The sequence below is a fragment of the Macadamia integrifolia genome, chromosome 6 (genome assembly GCF_013358625.1).
Source record: "Macadamia integrifolia cultivar HAES 741 chromosome 6, SCU_Mint_v3, whole genome shotgun sequence".
Lineage (NCBI taxonomy): Eukaryota > Viridiplantae > Streptophyta > Magnoliopsida > Proteales > Proteaceae > Macadamia > Macadamia integrifolia.
This window is the reverse complement of record NC_056562.1, coordinates 30,738,242-30,757,064: the sequence shown is the minus strand read 5'-3', so window position 1 is coordinate 30,757,064 and position 18,823 is coordinate 30,738,242. Positions and strand designations below refer to the sequence as shown.

The window sequence follows — 18,823 nt, the reverse complement described above, 5'->3', positions numbered from 1 at the left end:
GAAGTTCCCCCTCCGGTTGGCTAAAAGAAGCTAGCTCCGCCTTTCTACTAAGCGCATCAGCCACCTCATTGGCTTTACCCGGCTTGTATTCGAAGACGAAGTCAAACTCTGCCAAGAAGTCTTGCCATCTAGCTTGCTTAGGACTTAACTTCTTTTGGGTTTGGAAGTAACTAGTGGCAACATTGTCCGTCTTCACCACAAACCGTGACCCAAGTAGGTAGTGTCGCCACGTCCTTAGGCAATGCACCACGGCGGTCATCTCCTTCTAATGGACTGTGTAGCGCCGCTCTGTCTCATTCAACTTTCGGCTCTCATAGGCAATGGGGTGCCTTTCTTGCATCAACACCCCACCGATAACAAAGTCAGATGCATCTGTGTGCACCTCAAATGGTTTGTCATAGTCGGGTAGGGTAAGCACCGGTTCCCCCATGACAGCATTCTTTAAGTCCTCAAAGGCCTCTTTGCATGCATCTGACCATAACCATGGTCGGTTCTTCTTTAGTAAGTCTATAAGTGGAGCTGCCCTTCTTGAGTAACCTTGAATGAACCGCCGATAATAGTTAACTAAGCCAAGGAAAGACTTTAGCTCAGTCACTTTAGTTGGTGCCTCCCATTCTTGGATAGCCTGCACCTTGCTCTCGTCCATTTGTAGAGTTCCACCTCTAATCTTGTGACTAAGGAACATCACTTCCTCTTGTGCAAATGCACATTTCTCCTTCTTGACATAGAGTTGATTGTCCCTTAATTCCTTGAATATGATCTTCAAGTGCTGAACGTGCTCCTCCAATGTGTTGCTATAGACGACGATGTCGTCTAAGTACACCACCATGAACTTATCGAGGTAGGGGTGGAAGATCTTGTTCATAAGGGTGCAAAATGTAGCCGGGGCATTCGTGAGTCCGAACGGCATCACCAAGAACTCGTATGAGCCATATCGCGTCACGCATGTTGTCTTTGGCTCATCACCTTCCGCGATGCGGACTTGGTAGTACCCCGATCGTAAGTCTAACTTGGTGAAGTACCTTGCCCCACCAAGTCTATCAAATAGATCTGCTATCAAAGGAATGGGATACTTATTCTTGATTGTTACCTTGTTCAATGCCCTATAGTCGATGCATAGCCGAAGCGATCCATCATGCTTCCGTTGGAAAAGAACCGGGGCACCGTAGGGAGCTTTAGAAGGGCGAATGAATCCCGCATCCAACAATTCCTTGAGTTGCTTCCTTAGCTCCTCCAATTCTGGCGGTGACATTCTATATGGTGTCATTGCTAGTGGCTTGGCGCCTGGCTCCAACTCAATGGCATGATCCACCTCCCTCCTAGGTGGAAGTCTCTTGGGCAACTCATTTGGCATCACATCCTTGAACTCTTCGAGGACCTTCTCGATTGGCTTGGGTAGCACCTTAGTTGGACCATCTTCCTTAGGCTCTAAGAGTGCTGCCAAGTATGTTGTCTCCCCCTTCTTAACTCCTTTCTCGAGCTGTATAGCCGAAAGAAGTTTTGGGCCGTCCTTGGTCCCGTGTATAGTTGGGACCATGCATGGAGCTCCTTCCTCCATAATGCAAACCGTGCTGATAAATGGCATGGGTATGGCCTTAACCCTTCGTAAGAAATCCATGCCAAGCACCACTTGAAAATCATCCATGGGCACTATCGACAAGTCAACCGTGCCCTTCCATGTCCCAATGTTTAACTCGACCCCTCGAGCAACACCATCTATGGGACGGGCTTGGGAGTTGACGGCCTTAAGCCATCCTCCCTCCTTGATCCCTTTAAGTCCGAGCCTTTTCGCCTCTTCTATTGAGACGAAGTTGTGCGTAGCACCTGTGTCTATCATGGCACGAGTGGGCTTACCTTTGACATGCACCTCCACGTACATTAGCCCTTTTTATGAGGTTGTGGCCTTAATCTCTGTCTTAGCCTTGATGGAACTTAGTTGTTGTAGGGACCCCATATGTACCTCATCGTCTTCTTTCTCCTCGAGTAGGGCATTAAGAGCCTTTCTCTTTGGGCAATCCCTGGCCCAATGGGGACCATCACACAAGAAACACTTATCCTTGGGCGTGAACTTGTCCCTTTTGTCTTGCTTGGGCCTACCCTCCTTGTTTGAAGATGGTTTACTGCTACCTTCCTTGGGAGGGTATGTCTTAGGCCCCTTCTCTCCCCAACCTTTCCCATTAGTACCCTTCTTGGCCTTAGAATTGTCATCTCTCCTAAACTCTACCAATGACTCTGTCGCTGTGATGGCTGAGGCAAGGTCCTGCACACCTCGGCGTTGTAGCTCTTGTGCAGCCCAACCTTGGAGGCCATCCATGAAGTTGAATAGGAGTTCCTCCTCGGTCATACTCGGGACTTCGAGCATTAGGGTAAAGAATTCCTTCACATAGTCTCTAATAGAACCTGTGTGTTTAAGCCTTTTAAGGCTCTTCCTAGCTAAGAAGGTGGCATTCTCGGGATAGAAGTGTTTCTTTAAATCAGTTTTGAAATCATCCCAAGTGTCTATGGTGCACGTACTTCTCTCTATATCGGCATGCTTTCTACGCCACCATAGAGTTGCATCATCAATGAGGTAGAGAGTAGCGGTCCGTACCTTTGATGTCTCATAATTAAGTGCCATGGCCTCGAAGTACCTCTCCATGTGCCATAAAAAATTATCGATTTTCCATGCATCTCTCTTCCCAGGGAATGGCTTGGGCTTTGGCACCTCCATCCTAGGCACTTCTCGTGAGGTAGTAGCTCCCCCGGCCAAAGCCCAATCCTCACGTACCTCAGCAACACAAGCTTCTATCTTGGCCAACGCCTCCCACATTTGATCCTTGAAGGTGGAAATGTCCTCCCACACATGAGCCTTAAAGGATGTAAACTCCTCCTTTTGGTCATATGTCATGGTGTTGAGAGTACTCAATAGGGACTCCTTGAGCTCTCCTTCGAGCTCCTCCCCACTTTGCTCTACAACATTGAGGTGTCCCTTCACCTCGCCCATTGCTCGCTCCACCCGAGCTAAGCGAGACTCCATAGCACAACCAACATCTACGGACTTGTCTTTGCTCCTCTTTTGCTTCCCAGTGTTGGGGTTTCCCTCCCTTCCACGGTTCTGCTCACATGTTGCAACGTCGTGTACCTCTGAAAGGTTAGACATGATGCTTATCCCACAAGCTTGGCTCCCTCGCAACCGAAGCTCTGATACCACAACTGTCACGGCCTTAGACCTTTCTAAGCAACCGCGCCGGCACATAGCACTCCCACTAGCACTAAGTCAACCTAACCACCCTCCTTAAGGGATTTGGGAAGAGAAGAAGTGAACACAAGAGTGAGTTTGGGAAGAATGAACTTGTATTGCACTAAAGAACTCTTAAGTACAAGGCTTGAGAACTCACTTGCTTGGTGTCTTAGCTAAATGAGGGCACATCTATTTATAGGCACTCCTAATTACAATGAATGGCTGGGATATGTACATGTGTCTTATATCCAACAGTTGGGGAGGAAACTAGAAGCTTCCCACCTCCTTAGTGGAGAACTCTAGAAATCTCCCTACATAATATCTCCTTACAAAATACCTTCTAGAAAAGATCTACTATAAAATATCTAGTAGTTCTACACTTTGTTGGAAATCTCTAGAAACTGGGCCTTACTAAGCCATTGGGCTTGGCTTGTGGGCCTTCAGTGGGCAGGCTGTGACATTACGCACACCTCGACTAATCATTGGGGAGACTAACGCAGCAATCCACCACCACAGTCTTCATTTAAATCACAGATGTATAGATGAGAATCAAACCTGGGACTGGGACTGGGACCATGTGCCTATCCATAGGGATTCTCTTGCACTTTAGGCAATGACGCAAGTAAGAAGATAATGTAGCCTTAGGCTTAGGAAAACTCAGTCCATTGAAAATTGACAAATACTATAGACCCATGTTTATTACTTCATAATTTTATTTTTATTTTTCATTTTTTGGCGGGGGAGGGAAGTAACATGGAAATCCATCTCTAAGTTGTTTAACGGCCCTTCACTAGTTCACCCGTGAATAGACAACCTAAATATGTAAGATATATTAATGGCATTAGATCCATCAACGAACAACCACAACTTAAATGTTTTAGGTTCTATGGCACCTTTTTATGGTATTAATGAGCATTAGTAAGAACACATCAAAATATGAATGCTTTCACTTTGCTAGCTCTGCAGCACTAGACACATTTTGATGAAATATTTTATTTTTTGGCAACGTTTAATGAAATATTTTCACCTCCACTCAAGTAGTGTGGTTGGAAAGTGTTTGTTTCCCTAACTTAGATTTTAGAAAAAGTTTTTTTAAATCTATAGAGGATGGTTCATTCACTATTTTAGGGTTCACAAACTCCTATAACCCCTTCTTAAATATCCTCTTTTTTTCTAAGATATGGAGGAAAGTAGGTAACAGTCAGGAGACTCGAACTCTAGACCTCCTAAATATCCTCTTGATACCCCCGGTCCCATAGTGAATGGATTTCAATTCACAATGGACATAAAAAAACTCAGTCTGAATTATATGTTAAGAAATAAAAATGAATTGCTTGTTTGTGGGACCCTTGACAATCCAAATTGGCATTAAATATCTGATTTTCATTGGATCAAGTAGTGTATACAAAGGAAGGATCCATCCAAATGTTTCTGTTATCAACCTGATTTAATTCCCATGACCAATAATGGAACTTCAAACTTTCACCTAACAGTACACCTTGGCATTGGCCCAGCGGTTTGCATTGTTCAGTGGAGTACCTATCGGAAGATTGATCACTTGATCAACTTCTCTCAAGTGTATCACAATTTCCTTGCATTCCAAGAACCGAAAATTGTTATATTTTTGGGAACTTCCTCTCTTTTCCTCCCCCCCCATCCCCTATTTTCTGGTATCATTCTCCTTTATATTGTTTCTCCCCCCCCCCCCCGGCCCTTTTTTGGGTTTGTCCCCTCTCGTAGGGGTTTGAGGCACATCACTTCAGGGCTTGGTAGGGTTTTCACCCTGGTCTAGCCAATTTGGCTTTGTGTGTTGTATTTGTTTTCTTTCCTGCTTTAATATATTTTTCATTCACCTAAAAAAAAGAACCTAAAATTGTGTGAAGCTAAATTATAATGAAACATGAAAATTGAAAAGTACCTATATATGTTCAACACACAATCCTCAGATAACATGTTCACCAAGCTTTTTTCTCCCTCTTTTTTCAAGGGCGGGGGTGTTGGTGAATAGCATTCACTTAATAAAATGGAAAACCTTACTTTCATATATCTCAAAAAAAATAAAACTTATACCATGTCATTGTCCTTAAGCATTTAAAAATATGGTTTAATGTCATCACTGAGTAGTTGTGTATTAACTGGGTGTTCAATTACTTATCCATGTGAAACAAATCAGAGTTAAAGACCAAAATGTCTGGACTTTGAAGGCTGTCTTTTATTTTCACCCTTTTTTCTAACGACCCATCAAGGCTAAGAAAACCAACTTTCCTCACATTTGGAACCAGAGAAATCAGTACTTTCTCTAGAACAACTCTTTCCTAAATCATAAATTTTAATAAATTTTGAACAATTTATTTTCTAAACAAAGAGGTTTTGATTTGTTTTAACTGTGAGCATAAATTATGTCAAAAAGAAATGCTCAGTAATAATGCAACAGAACCGACTCACCATTTGAATTTTATATCTACATAACCTCTCTTGGAAATAGCATGCACAACCATGTCAGGACTCTTTGCCTTCAAATGGATGGAATACAAGCTGAAAAAATTACAGATCTAGGCATGCGAAAAAAACCATTTTAGCCATGTCCAACAAAATCATGAAAAATTCCAAGTCCCTTATTGCAATTGGCCTTCGTCATAGTATCTCAAACATCTGCATCATAACCATGTATCAATTAATAGAAGTCCATGAATGGAAAAAGGGCAAAGTAAAGAACTCACATCTATGGGCATCTGCTCTATAACTAGACCCGTGCTCTCCTCAATGTTTTTCAGGGTCATCACTTCACCAGCCCCAGCAACCATGTTGATCACAATTCCATCTGCACATAATTATTTCGGTCAGTCAACAAGAATACACCATGCGTAATACTTGTCTGTTATTGCTAGGAAGAGAAAAACCTGCTGCTGAACAGGTTGCCATGCGCCTCAAGTATGTTTCCTGCAAATAAATCATCAAAAACAAAATTAAGTACACCAGAATAAAGTTAGCTGCCATAAAATATCCTTATGTGAAACAAAAAGTTACAAGTTATAGGACTATTGTAGGTTTATACTATGTTCACCAAAATAAACTAAGGCATGACGAACATCAAGGATATCCTTACGTAAAACAAAAACTGATTAACTACCGCCATGCATCATAGGTTTATAATTTCCACGAAATTGTACTGGGTTGTTCTAGGTGAAACCTGTAATGAAATTCTACTAGTACATGTAAGATCAGTGGGAAGAACCGATATAAAGGGAATACAGGGTGAGATGCCTTGCAATTACTAGCTTTCCTTTTTCTCTAACCCATTACCAGCAGAAATAAGAACAATAAAAGAGCCAACCTTCTAAAGATACAACTCAGCCAAAATCTATTAAAATCTGGTATGGGGAGAGGAGGAAGATGAATGCTGAGGCATTGGTTTAGCTTGAAAGAAAGGTCCACAAACTTGAAATTCTACTATACAGGGGAATCATTTTTGACCTCTTTCACTAGGTAATTGTTATTGAACAGGACACCGAATAAGGGCTCGAAGTACTAGCTAGCTATCCCTGTTGTGTCAATTGATGATAAATAATGCATGAATGTAAATAGAACCATAGGACATTGAATTAATTAATTAATTAATCAAACCGTTCTCAGTAATTCTAGTTATAGTGAAGAAAAAATGCAGATGTGAAGTACTCTAAACAAGGCCATACAAGGAATAAAACCCAGAAGACAATATGCAATCCATCATATATCCCTATTCTCCTTTATACAATTGCACACAATAACAATATGCTGGTCACGGATCTTGGCAAACTATCCTAAACCAAAAATAATGACTCAACGCAATCACAACACTTTCTCATATGAAAGATCTATGGAAATACCACTATGACCTTCAAAGTATTCAATGTAAGTAAAATACAAGACATGGAAATATTCTGCATTGAACAAACAGAAGCTTCACCTTTTTAGTTGGTAACTCATGATTTATCAAAACACGAGCAAAAATAGATGATTCCCCCGAAGAAACATGAGGTATGCATGCATCTGTTACAACCATCATAAACAACTCATGCTCTTCATTTCCAGTTTCACGGTTTACTTCAGCATTAGCAGCAGGGTTGTGGTTCAATTTCATGGTTGCTTGACGGAATTTGTCCAATATCAGCATGCGTTCAGCTTCAGCCAAGTCACTGTACTATAATTAGAAAAGAAAATAATAAAATACATGCCAGAGAATAATCAAAGAGCAATGAAGGAGTAATGGTGGACAAGAGTAAACTGTCAACCATATTTACCATATCAGCACCATAAGTCCCACAAGGAAACATTAAAAAACAAAATTGTGCCATCTAAATGGACTAAACATCTAAGGCTGCATAAACTCGGGTACCAGAAGCAAAGGAAAATTACAACTGAAGGTTAATATGTACTGGAAAACAGAATGGATAGTCAAGAAAAATGGGATTTCGTCTTTCAACCACAAGCTTAAGTTGGAAGTAAAAACATAGTGTGGACAGTAAAAATTCAATTGGGTTTTTATCTGCAGAAACAGGTGGAAGTAAGAACATTGCTCAAATGGATTCCTGTATGAGATACCCTGAAATCCTCAAAGCCAATATTGCTCAAACCACTCCTAAAAGAGTATGGTAAAATTTGTAAAGCATTAGCATAAGAATTTAAAACTTCCTTGGTTGTATGGACAGGCCAAAAAATCTTTGTGGTTCAGATAAAAATCCAGAACATAACCCCAGAAAAAGCCACAGAATTTACTTGTACAAGCAATTGTAGATTCACATTTATGAGTATTTCTGTAAGCCCAAGTTAGAACCAGTTAAAGTTGATCTTAACAAAGGTCACACTATCATAACTTGAACCACTTGATGGCCAGATTTCACCTTGTGGTTGATGGATTGGTAAACCAACATCCAGCATTTTAATGAGCTTCAGAACAACCCCAATGGGAAAATCATATCATGAGGCTTCTCTACGCGTACAATATAAGACAACAGTTCAGTAAACTGAGAAGGTTCTGTAGCAAGCTCAAGCAACAAACTGTATTGTGTGATTTGGTTTAAGATTTCATAAAACCAGACTTTTGAACTCTTTCGACAACAAGAGGAATCCGGATTTAAGCTACTGGAAACAACTAGTGTGAACCAAGGCAACTAGGACCGGCCACACCAATCCTATGGATTACTTCCTTAGGGAGCGGCTTTTGAGACAGAGAACTTTTAGGAGGCTCTCGCAAACCGAAAAACCTGTCACATTGGTCATATCATTCATTCACCCCAGAGGCCAAACCCTGCATGCTGCCAAATTTTCAAGACACTTCTCACAAAAGATTGGGTGCATTCTTTATTGTGTGTGCACAAACATTATCCTTCCAAAGAAAGACAATTTATAATATAAAAAAGAACAGTGAATCACTAGAACCATCCGAACTGACAACCTGAGACCACAAACTTGGTTGGCACGTATGAGACAATTCGATTTGGATTTGGATTAAAACGGAGATGGGATATGGTTTTTTTTTTTTTCTGGCACCTTGACTTGTAGGTGGGTTTGCCCAGTTCTGTTTAACTTTCCATACCAAAACACAGAAGTTCATCACAGACAAAATTAGGCATACCAGAGAATCTAAGGAAATGTTAGGAAGGTTGGAAACAGCAGAGCAGACGGCATCAAGCTCGTCGCGAGAGCTGCAGCACAACACTACAGGCAAGGAAGAACGTTTGCTTGCCACGCGCAACAGATCCACCAACGTCACCTGCAATTTTGTAGTTAAACAAAACAGAGCAATTGGATCATCTGAAGCTCGAAATCTATTTGGTTTTAGGAATTTTACCATCTTGAATTGAGGTCTGTCGACGGCAACGTAGTATTGGCGTGGTTGACTGTAATTTTCAGTAAAATCCAATCTCAGTCAGTCATGAAAGGATAATCCATTAAACGTTATTGATAAATGTCAATCATACCTGAAATGGGAAGAAGATGGAGACGAAGATGAGGTTTTGACGGCATCCACCGCCATTTTCTCCCAAGAGCAAGAAGACGAATATAGTATGACCTAAGTTACGGAAGGGTTGTCGCCTCGTAGCTGTAGGGGATTAAAAATTGGGTTTGAAGCTCTGAATCTATTTTTCTTGTGTCCAGCATCGCTGCGAATCAACCAAATGGAGTTCCAAACAACTGCGTAATCGTTAAGGCGAATATTCCCGCAAATTCTCAATGGAATATTACGACTTAAAATATTTCAGATGGAAAATCTTGTGAAGTTAGAGAATTTAAATTTCAATTTCATACCTCGTATATATCCATATTATTACTTTCTAAATATAAATTTGAGATATAAATGTATATGGAATAAGCCATCAAAAATCAAATAATGGGAGATTAAAAGGTTCAACACCATCCCCTTGGCCCCGTTTATTTTAGGGAGAAAAGTAAAAAAAAATAAAAAGGGAAAATATGAGTGTTTGATCAAACATCATATAAATTTATTTAAGAAGATGCCATATCCATCGACTAAGGATGTTCACGTGCATTCACGTACGTAAAGGTTCACTGAACTCTCAAATAACCCGATTAAATGTATTTATTCTTCTCTATACTTTGGCATATAAAAGTTTGTTTTGTATCTATCTCTCTATCACTTATTTCTTTTTTTCTGAATAGATTCTCGTGTGAAATTGTTCTCATATGCCATTGATTTTCGATTCTACAATCTATTAAATGATGAGAGACTCAATGGATTTCAAATGTTAGAACTAAGAGTGTATGAGAACAACTTATACATGATTCGTGAACTTAAGTCGGTCTCCTCATAAAATTTCACACCACTACCTCCTTATTTTCTCTCTCTCATCAAATTATACTCCACTAAAAATGATTTGTTTTATGGGAAAAAACCCCTAGGCACATCAAATTTGAAAAAATCACCCTCTCCACACTAAAGATGCTAGTGTGTATCATGCCATTGACTGCACCGGTTGATATGTACATACACCAACAAATAGTGTTTTGACACCGATTGTTATGTACATGCACCAATAGATAGTGTTCTCTCGCCCTCATTTTATTTTTATTTTTCATCTCTATTTTTATTTTTTTTTTCATTCTAACTCAAACACGTAGGATCCACCCTCTAAACATTTTCACCCCTTTTTAACCGCCAAACAAGCCGCACCTTATTATTAATGATTAATGAAAAAAGAAAAAAAAAAAAAAAAAAAAAAAAGGAAAAAAGAGCATATAACCGTTTGAGTAGGACCGAGTCGCCGTCCTCCTTTGTTTTCCATGAGGACCTGCAGAATGCCACCATCACTACATCACATGGCATCCAAACCATTAACCGCGGTTTATGGTTAGGTTAAACTCTATACCCCTTTATCGCACTTTCTTCTTAACCCTGGTTACCTAATCCCCACCCCAACAAGGTTGGGTTACCACGAACACATTTCAGCTCCTGAGCTCTGTTGCTACTTGCTGGTCTCATTCCATTCTCTCTGCAACTTGGAAAAGCAAACCATGGCAGCGTCTACTCTCCTCCTCTCCCTTCTCCTTCTCGTATCAGTCTCCCTTTCGTCATCCCATAACATCACAGCCATTCTCTCGGGCTTCCCAGAGTATAGCCTCTTCAACAGCTACCTCACTCAAACGAAGCTCTCCGATGAAATCAACAGTCGCCAAACCATAACCTGCCTCGTGCTACCCAATGCCGCCATGTCCTCCCTAGCAGGCAATCACCCACTGTCAGTCATCAAGAACGCCCTCAGCCTTCTTGTCCTCCTCGATTACTACGACACCTCGAAGCTCCATGACATCTCCAAGGGTACCACTCTCACCACTACTCTCTACCAGACCACCGGCAATGCCGCTGGTAACCTCGGCTTCGTCAACATCACAGACCTCAAAGGCGGCAAGGTTGGTTTCGGTTCTGCTGCTCCTGGATCCAAGCTCGATTCCAGCTACACCAAGAGCGTCAAACAGATCCCTTACAACATCTCCGTCCTCGAGATCAGTGCCCCGATCATCGCTCCAGGGATCTTGACTGCTCCTGCTCCCTCTGCTTCCGCCGTCAACATCACGGGGCTACTCGAGAAGCACGGCTGCAAGACCTTTGCTTCGCTCATCCAAAGCTCTGGGGTGCTCAAGGTTTACCAGTCAGCCATGGCTAAGGGTTTAACGTTGTTTGCGCCATCGGACGAAGCGTTTAAAGCCCCCGGCGCACCGGATCTCAGTAAACTAACGAACGCCGAGGTGGTTACATTACTGCAGTACCATGCATTGGCTGGGTACACACCCATCGGGACTTTGAAGACCACCAAGACTCCCATTAGCACTCTCGCAACAAACGGCGCTGGCAAATACGACCTCAAGGTGAAAACCGCCGGAGACTCTGTCACCTTGGACACCGGTGTCGATTCCTCGAGGATTGCAGACACGGTGATAGACGACACACCAGTGTGCATTTTCACCGTCGACAACATTCTTCTTCCGAGCGAGATATTCGGGAAATCGCCTTCGCCAGCACCAGCTCTGGAGCCTGCTTCCTCTCCATCTCCTACTCCTGCAGTTTCTCCAACCCCATCTCCAGTAGCCGTCGAAGCTCCAGGTCCGTCAATTATGTCACCACCCGCACCGGCTATTTCTTCACCGGAAGGTTCCCCGGCAGAAGCACCAGGGGCTGAGGCGGAGAACAGTACAGCAGGATCTGGAGCTGTGGATTTGAGAGCACCTGCATTTTGGAAAACACTAGTTACGGTATCTGCGGCTTTCGTTGGTTGGGCATTCTTGTGAGAAACCATATTTTTTCGCGGTGTTTTCTTAATGTTTTGGGTCTATTTTTGTGTTTTTATCTCCCCAGATTCACTGTGATTCGAGACTTATAGAATAGATAGTGGGATTTATTCAGGTAGTCAGGAAAACCGCCATTGATGTTCGTCAAGCAGAAATGGTGGTTCACTGGTTCAGTGACACAGATACCGAGACGGAAGACGTATGTTTGGATACAGTTGGACTGTTATGTAATATTGTCGTGTTTGGCTTTTGAGAGTAGTGTGGCCCGTGTGGGTTCTATTTATTACTGTTGGTACCTGGTAGTTACTTTTTCCCATAACTTTATTTAAAAAATCATTTGTTGTTGGTGGATTTGAACCGGGGTTTATGGAATGCGACCAGGCGTGGGAACGGACAATGAGGCCACGTGGAGTGGCAGGCAAAGAGGTGGGGGTATGGGGCCCAGTCGTCCAGGTCCATCATGAGCTCATTTTATGACCGTTTTAATGGGTCGTGTTTGTTAACCTTGTTATGTTGTAGCGAGATCTACTTAATGCGGCGAATCGTTCCGTTGGACAGCAGCAGGCACAAGCATACTTATTAAAATACGTGCATTAAATGCATATAAATATTTAATTCAAAAGTTTTTAATTTGACATATCAATCCAAAAAAATTGTTTAATACGTGGATTTTGAAGATAACCATATTATATACGAATATAATACCCGTATAATATATCACATGCTCAATAAAACTTTTGGGTTAAAAAAAAAAAAATGAGATTAACCCAAATGGGTCAAATCTCGATTCCGGGCCCTTGTCTTCAATTAGGAATTCTAATTGATCGAAGAAACTATAACCCTTCTTTTTCTCCCATCTAAATAAATAAAAAAATAAAAAAAGAGGAACTTTTGCCCCAATGACCCTTTCTTCTCCATCTCTGATCTCGGTGAATAGCGATCGAAGGCGATAGGTAAGACATCAATACCTTCTACTCTCATTCTCTTCTCCATTTCTCTTCCCATCGATTGTTGAAAATCCATTCAACCCTTTATCTTATCCATTTCTCTTCCCATTGGTAGTTGAAAATCTAATCAAGGGTGATTGCATATGCAAATAATTTTGAACGAGAAGCAAGAAAGATTCAAATGAGATGACTCACATGAACAAAGATGGCCAAGGGCGGGATTCTCCAAAAGGGATTGAAATGAAAACCTCTCTAGGAAATTTAGCATACAATCGCTATTTGAATTGGACCGACAATTATTTACAAACATAGTTGCAGTCGGACATTGTGAAGAATTAGACTCCTCCCTCTGTTCTTGTAATACTGCATCTGATAAATCAAAAGAGTTGAAAGGCGGAGGTTCTTGAGCCTTAAAATTGATCTGTGACCAGTCTTAGATTGAACTGCTATGGAAATTTCAAGAAAATCCAAGTGCATCTCTGGGATGAACGATTACAAACACTTATTCTCCATATTCTTGAACCTTGTTTTCGTACCAAGAAAAAGAAGAGAACATGTAAAAGTTATGAGACGAGATGAGGTTTGATTCTCCTCTCAGTTCTTTCTACCATACCATTTTTAGGGGTTAAATATAATTAATATTAAATGTGAAAATTCAAAAGAATGGGAAATGATTTCAAATTGAAAAATCAGATTAGATTTTCGCATCCATAAAAGCATAGTAGAATAAAATTTAGTTTTAAACAATCATTTTTAATCACAAATTTTTGCTCCTATATTTTTACAGAACAATCGTATTAAACGTGTACCATATCATTGTTGTACTTGTTTTATTGCACTGAATTTTTTGAAACGTATTATTACTATATGATCTATTTAATTACTATAGTATCTGTTCCTGTATTATTACCGTCCCCAAACTACTAACTATGGGCACAAGGGCACAACATCCCACGCGTGCGTTGGTGGAAAACGATCGAGTCCCCTACTCCAACGGGTCACGGGTGATGCACCCCCTTCACTATTTTTACTTAGCTTGGTTAATGGGATCGTTGATGGCCAGGGTCATAGTGGGGTCCTCGTCCAGCAGGTGCAAAATGCAAATTGCTGGAGTTTAGCCTTTGGAATTTGGATAAAATAAGGATAAATACTAGAGACCTTCTGCACCAATTGAGCTTCAGCCGACGTTGAAAAGAAAGGTTGTTTCGCCAAGAACGAAAAGCTATAGGGGCTGATTTGATTTTGCCGGACACAGAAGAGAAGAGATGAGATCGAGATATTAAATAGTTTGGGATGTAGCGGCAAGATGGTGACGGGTCCAATCCCCTCAAAATGTGTCCCCTCAGTGAGGGGTGTCAATCGGTCCTGGTGGGCCTATATGCTCGAACTACTTATTTAAGGAATAAGTTAGTGTTGATCGATGATGTGTCGGGTTCGGTCAGTTTTGAGTTTAATTCGACTAATCAGGTTATAATATGGTATTAAATAGGGTAATTTACTAATAAAACTTTAAATGGACTTTAAATGATTTTTATTTTTCTTAAATTTAAAATATTTTTATTAAATTATTAATAATTTTTAAAAAATATTACACTTAATTACAGTCAATAATTGAATAAAATATCAATATATACCTTATTTTATATCCCAAAAAATTAAAATATCTATATAAATGGTCGAGCTAAATGTGTCAATCCGAGTCAAGCTTGTAAATGAGTTGGGCCGATCAGGAGGCCTATCGGGCTTACCCCTCCCCTTGCAATGTGTACTACCTATTTATAAATGGATTGGGCTTAAGCCCGACACGTTGATTAATCGGGCCAGTCCAGGTTGGATCATAAACGTGTCGAGCTTGGTCAAATCTACCGGTGCGGGTAGGGATATCAAACGGTGCGATTTTGGTTATTCGGTTTGGTTTATATTTTGATAAGGTGAAACCAAAACCACATCGGATAGAAATAAGGTGAAATCAGAATCGTTTTCATCCGGTTTCGATTTTAGCGATTTTTAATCGATTTTTGTTATTCGGTTCACAACCCGTTTACATAGGGTTAATAGTGGCCTTTTAAAAAATGGTTTGCATCTTACAACTAGTGTGAATCCTACATATATTAAATTTCTTAAAGAGTTAAGACAATATACATTTATTTTGCCAAGGACAATATGCTTTGTATGAAAAGGATTACACATATTATAACTAATTAACTATGATCATAGAAATTAGAAAATCAAGAAGTGTGATTGTGTGAAAGTGAAACTCCCTTCTTGATTAGTACTTTGTTTTTTTTTTTTTTTATAGAAACTCATCAAATTTCAAAACACTTAAAGTTTTTAATACTAGGTGCCGGTTAACCATCGGTTTTTCGGTTGGATTCAGTTCCGAACTGAAATTATGACCTATAAAACTAAAATCGGATCAATTTACTACTATGCGGTTCGATTCGATTATAACTGATCGATTTCAATTATATATTGACTCCCTTAGGTGCAGGCTTAGAATTGGCACCCCTACCCTTCACAATGGGATCCTATATCACAATTGGCTCGGTCGAATCAATCTATCTTGATTTCGACTGATCCGATCTGATACTCTTAGCATATATTTGGTTGACAAAAAAGAAAAAGCTGCTGCTATGGCATGTCGGTCACAACTTTAAAATTTAAAAATAATCCATCGGGCTAAGCAGGAGGTTAAGTCGCCTACATTTACCTCTCCTGTAGATCGTGCAATAGTTTTTGATTTTTGATAGAAGATCATGCAATGGTGGGAGCACTGGATTGCTTTTCGTTTTTTAACCATTATTTTTGTCTGATGATGTTTTATTCCTTTCTTAATTCTAGATTTTGTCCTTGTTTTTGGTTTTTGGTTTTCTTTTTAAATATCGATCTAAACCCAATTCATTCGACTGGAATTGACAGGGACCGATTCTGGTCCTAATTCCGAACCATTGAACTATCATGCCCATGGCCAAGTGAATTACACCTTTCGAATAAATAAATAAATAAATAAAGGGAATATACTATAAAACATCTATAATAATAATACCAAAATTATTTTTTCATTGTTAAAGTGAAAAGAAGATAAGAAAACCGACTTTGTCTAAGTCAGGTGAAGGGTAATCTTTTTGACCGCGACTTTCAGATGGGTGGGAGGGAGTATGGTGTAATAGTGGAGATTTGCTCGAGAAATAGAGAATATAAGGGGGATGTTTTATGAACCTGAGATGGTGGTTGGACCATTCTCACACGGTAGATGATAACTTTCTTTAAAAAAAAAAAAAAAAAACAAAGGCAAAAATTTCTCATAGATGAGTACGGGTGTTAATCAGTTTGGTTTTGATAAATACAGTGCGGTTTAGTTCGGTTCATATTTATTTGGTTAAAATCAAAACTGCACCATTTACTAAACGGTTGCATTTTCTAAAACCACAATCGTTTAGTAAACAGTTTCAGTTCCACAGTTTTTAAATGGTGTCGATTTCATAGTTTTAAATGATTTTAATTGTAATTTATTCTATACGGCTTCTAAACGGTTAGTAAACGATTTGCTAATTTATTCGCATGCTTACTAAAATTTATTTTTTATTAATAAACGCTTCAATCTTGTATCAAATTAAATGAGGCATTGAACAAGCAATGATTTAACTATATAACTACATACTAGGAGTAAATGATTGAATAGACTGTTGAACAGCTTCTATGGTCCTTAATTCTTCCCTAAATTAAACCATTATGATTTGTTAAAATAACAAACATTTAATCATTATATGGGTTAATCGAATCAGTTTTGATGGTTTAAATGGTTCAATTTTCATGGTGTCAATTTGGTTAGAAACCAACGGATTTAACGGTTAAAATCAAACCGGCCCATTTAATTAATCGGTTTTAAACTTTAAACCAGAACCGAACTATTTACTAATCGGTTTTACTGTTTTGATGTATATGGCTCGGTTCGGCATTGATAAACAGTTTTGATTTTAAATTCATCCACTTTTGGGGACAATGTGAGAGTGAAGAGCACTAAACACTCCGGTGTGAGTGGCCCAATGTGTGTCTAGTGGGAGTCTAACTCAGGACATCCAAGTTTATGGCTTGTACCAAATTCGTTGCTCACTAACTACGCTAAGTTGGCATATTCCACCAATTCAATTATTTTATCTGTCTATGTGTGTCCAACTATTCATGCATCCTTTAGTCATCCAAGCATTTGTTTTGGAAATCCCTAATTCTTCAATGCTTTACCATGCTATGTAATTAATTTCCTTTGAGCTGAAACTGGACATTTGAGCTGAAGACCTCAGGATCAACCCAAGATTTAAAACCTAGAATCACATATGAAATCAATCTCCACCAATTTTTATTAAAATAACATCAAACATGGTTGGACTCGTTCGGAACCCTGGAAATTTGAGGGAAGAAAAGGCAAAGATTTTGCAAAACCTATAATTTTTTAGAGTTTTTGACTTAAAAGACTTGGGGATATTTCTACGAGAGGCAAGTTTCATTGCTCTGTATTATTTTAAAAGGGTTTTGGGCATGTTAGCGGGTAGCTAGGAATAAGGTATGTTAGCATTTATCAACCGTTAGATTAGGAAGATTAAATCTGGATTGTAGATCAAGTATACGGTTTAAAGTTAAATACCTGACACCTCTGCGGACTTGGGAAATGGGGATTACAGAAACGTCTATTTCTATTTTCTCTCTCCTCTCTCTTCTCTTTACTCTCTCTCTCATGGATAAAAATCCTCTGTTTTTCTAATCTTCTGTTTTTCTATGTTTTGCTAGGTGCAGAAGAGAACACGTGTCATTCTTTAGACCAACGGTCAAGATTGATCTTAGGTTGAAGCTCATGCAAAATAGGTTTGAGGTAAACGAACCGAACCATTCAATGAATCAAACCGGACTGAGTCACTGTTTGAATTAAAACATTCAGAAACTCCCGCTGGAAGCCCTCTCTCGCACGACACTCCCCTCTCTCTCCCCTCTCTCTGTCTCTCACACCTCTCTCTGCTCACGAAGGAGAAGCTCTGCTAGGGTTTCATCTCGGTCGCTCTCACTAAGGAGAAGCTCTTACCCTAAATCGCTCTCGGGCTCTCTCACGAAGGAGAAGCTCTGTTACCCTATGTCGATTTCTCTCTCTGCTCACGAAGGGATCGCTGATACTCTCTATTTGATCTGGGTTTGAGTACTCACGAAAGCTGACCCTAAATCTCTTGCTCTCACGAAGCTCTGTCTGTTGGTCACGAAGCTCTATCTGTTCTCTCTGTTACCCATTATCGCTGACGAAGGCTTCTCCTAGGGTTTTCGCTACCTATCTCTGGCAAGAGGAAGCAGGCGACACCAAGAGATTCTCTGTGCAACTTCTTTTTCCCACACCAATCGGCGACATGTAAACCCCTATCTATAATGTGTGATTTTAGATTTTGCAAATGATCCTAATTTTTTTTTTCTCTAATTTGTTCTGTTCTCTTGGTATGCCGTACGTCCCTCCAACTTTAAACCCTAGAGAGGCACTCTCAGTGTAAAGCCAAAAAAGAATTATTGTATATAAACATAAGCAGACCATGAAAATCCAAAAAAAAAAAAAAAAAAAAGGTTTCTCTCAGATTAAACACTATATATAGATCCATTCGGTGATAGACTAGTTTGTGGTGTCAAATGCTCCAAATTACTAAAGCAGGTTTCTTAACTAGTTGCTGTTTACCTTAGGTTTGGGCTGCTCTTAATTGATTTCTTCCTATACTTCCTACATTTGAATCCATCATCCATGATTTCAAGCTCAGATTTCGTTCTAAATGCCACCCTAGAACCCAGATCCCCTTTAATTCTCTTCATTCCACTCTTACATTTTCTGCAAATACAGTAAAAGGAA

General features: G+C 40.0%; 2 protein-coding genes across 2 annotated transcripts; one reads left to right on the top strand and one right to left on the bottom strand.

Moving 5' to 3' along the window:
* Window positions 1-5,643: 5,643 nt before the first annotated feature.
* Window positions 5,644-9,476, bottom strand: LOC122081758 (ATP-dependent RNA helicase FAL1-like). Its single transcript, XM_042649006.1, has 7 exons — window positions 9,181-9,476; window positions 9,051-9,099; window positions 8,835-8,972; window positions 7,167-7,400; window positions 6,121-6,160; window positions 5,941-6,041; window positions 5,644-5,872 (listed from the first exon to the last, which is right to left on the bottom strand). Exons 1-7 carry the CDS (start codon window positions 9,234-9,236, stop codon window positions 5,855-5,857), a joined length of 636 nt encoding a protein of 211 aa, XP_042504940.1. The 5' UTR covers window positions 9,237-9,476; the 3' UTR covers window positions 5,644-5,854.
* Window positions 9,477-10,618: 1,142 nt separating this feature from the next.
* Window positions 10,619-12,287, top strand: LOC122081757 (fasciclin-like arabinogalactan protein 10). The gene has a single exon (XM_042649005.1). It carries the CDS (start codon window positions 10,733-10,735, stop codon window positions 12,002-12,004), a length of 1,272 nt encoding a protein of 423 aa, XP_042504939.1. The 5' UTR covers window positions 10,619-10,732; the 3' UTR covers window positions 12,005-12,287.
* The last annotated feature ends 6,536 nt before the right edge of the window (window positions 12,288-18,823 follow it).

Bases quoted from the DNA above. Each gene is read 5' to 3' on its own strand.
- LOC122081758 (XM_042649006.1), bottom strand. From the start codon at position 9,236: ATGGCGGTGGATGCCGTCAAAACCTCATCTTCGTCTCCATCTTCTTCC. The intron at 9,100-9,180 runs GTATGATTGACA...TGAAAATTACAG, and splicing joins CCATCTTCTTCCCATTTCAG to TCAACCACGCCAATACTACG. The intron at 7,401-8,834 runs GTATGCCTAATT...TTCTAATTATAG, and splicing joins ACATTTCCTTAGATTCTCTG to TACAGTGACTTGGCTGAAGC.
- LOC122081757 (XM_042649005.1), top strand. From the start codon at position 10,733: ATGGCAGCGTCTACTCTCCTCCTCTCCCTTCTCCTTCTCGTATCAGTC.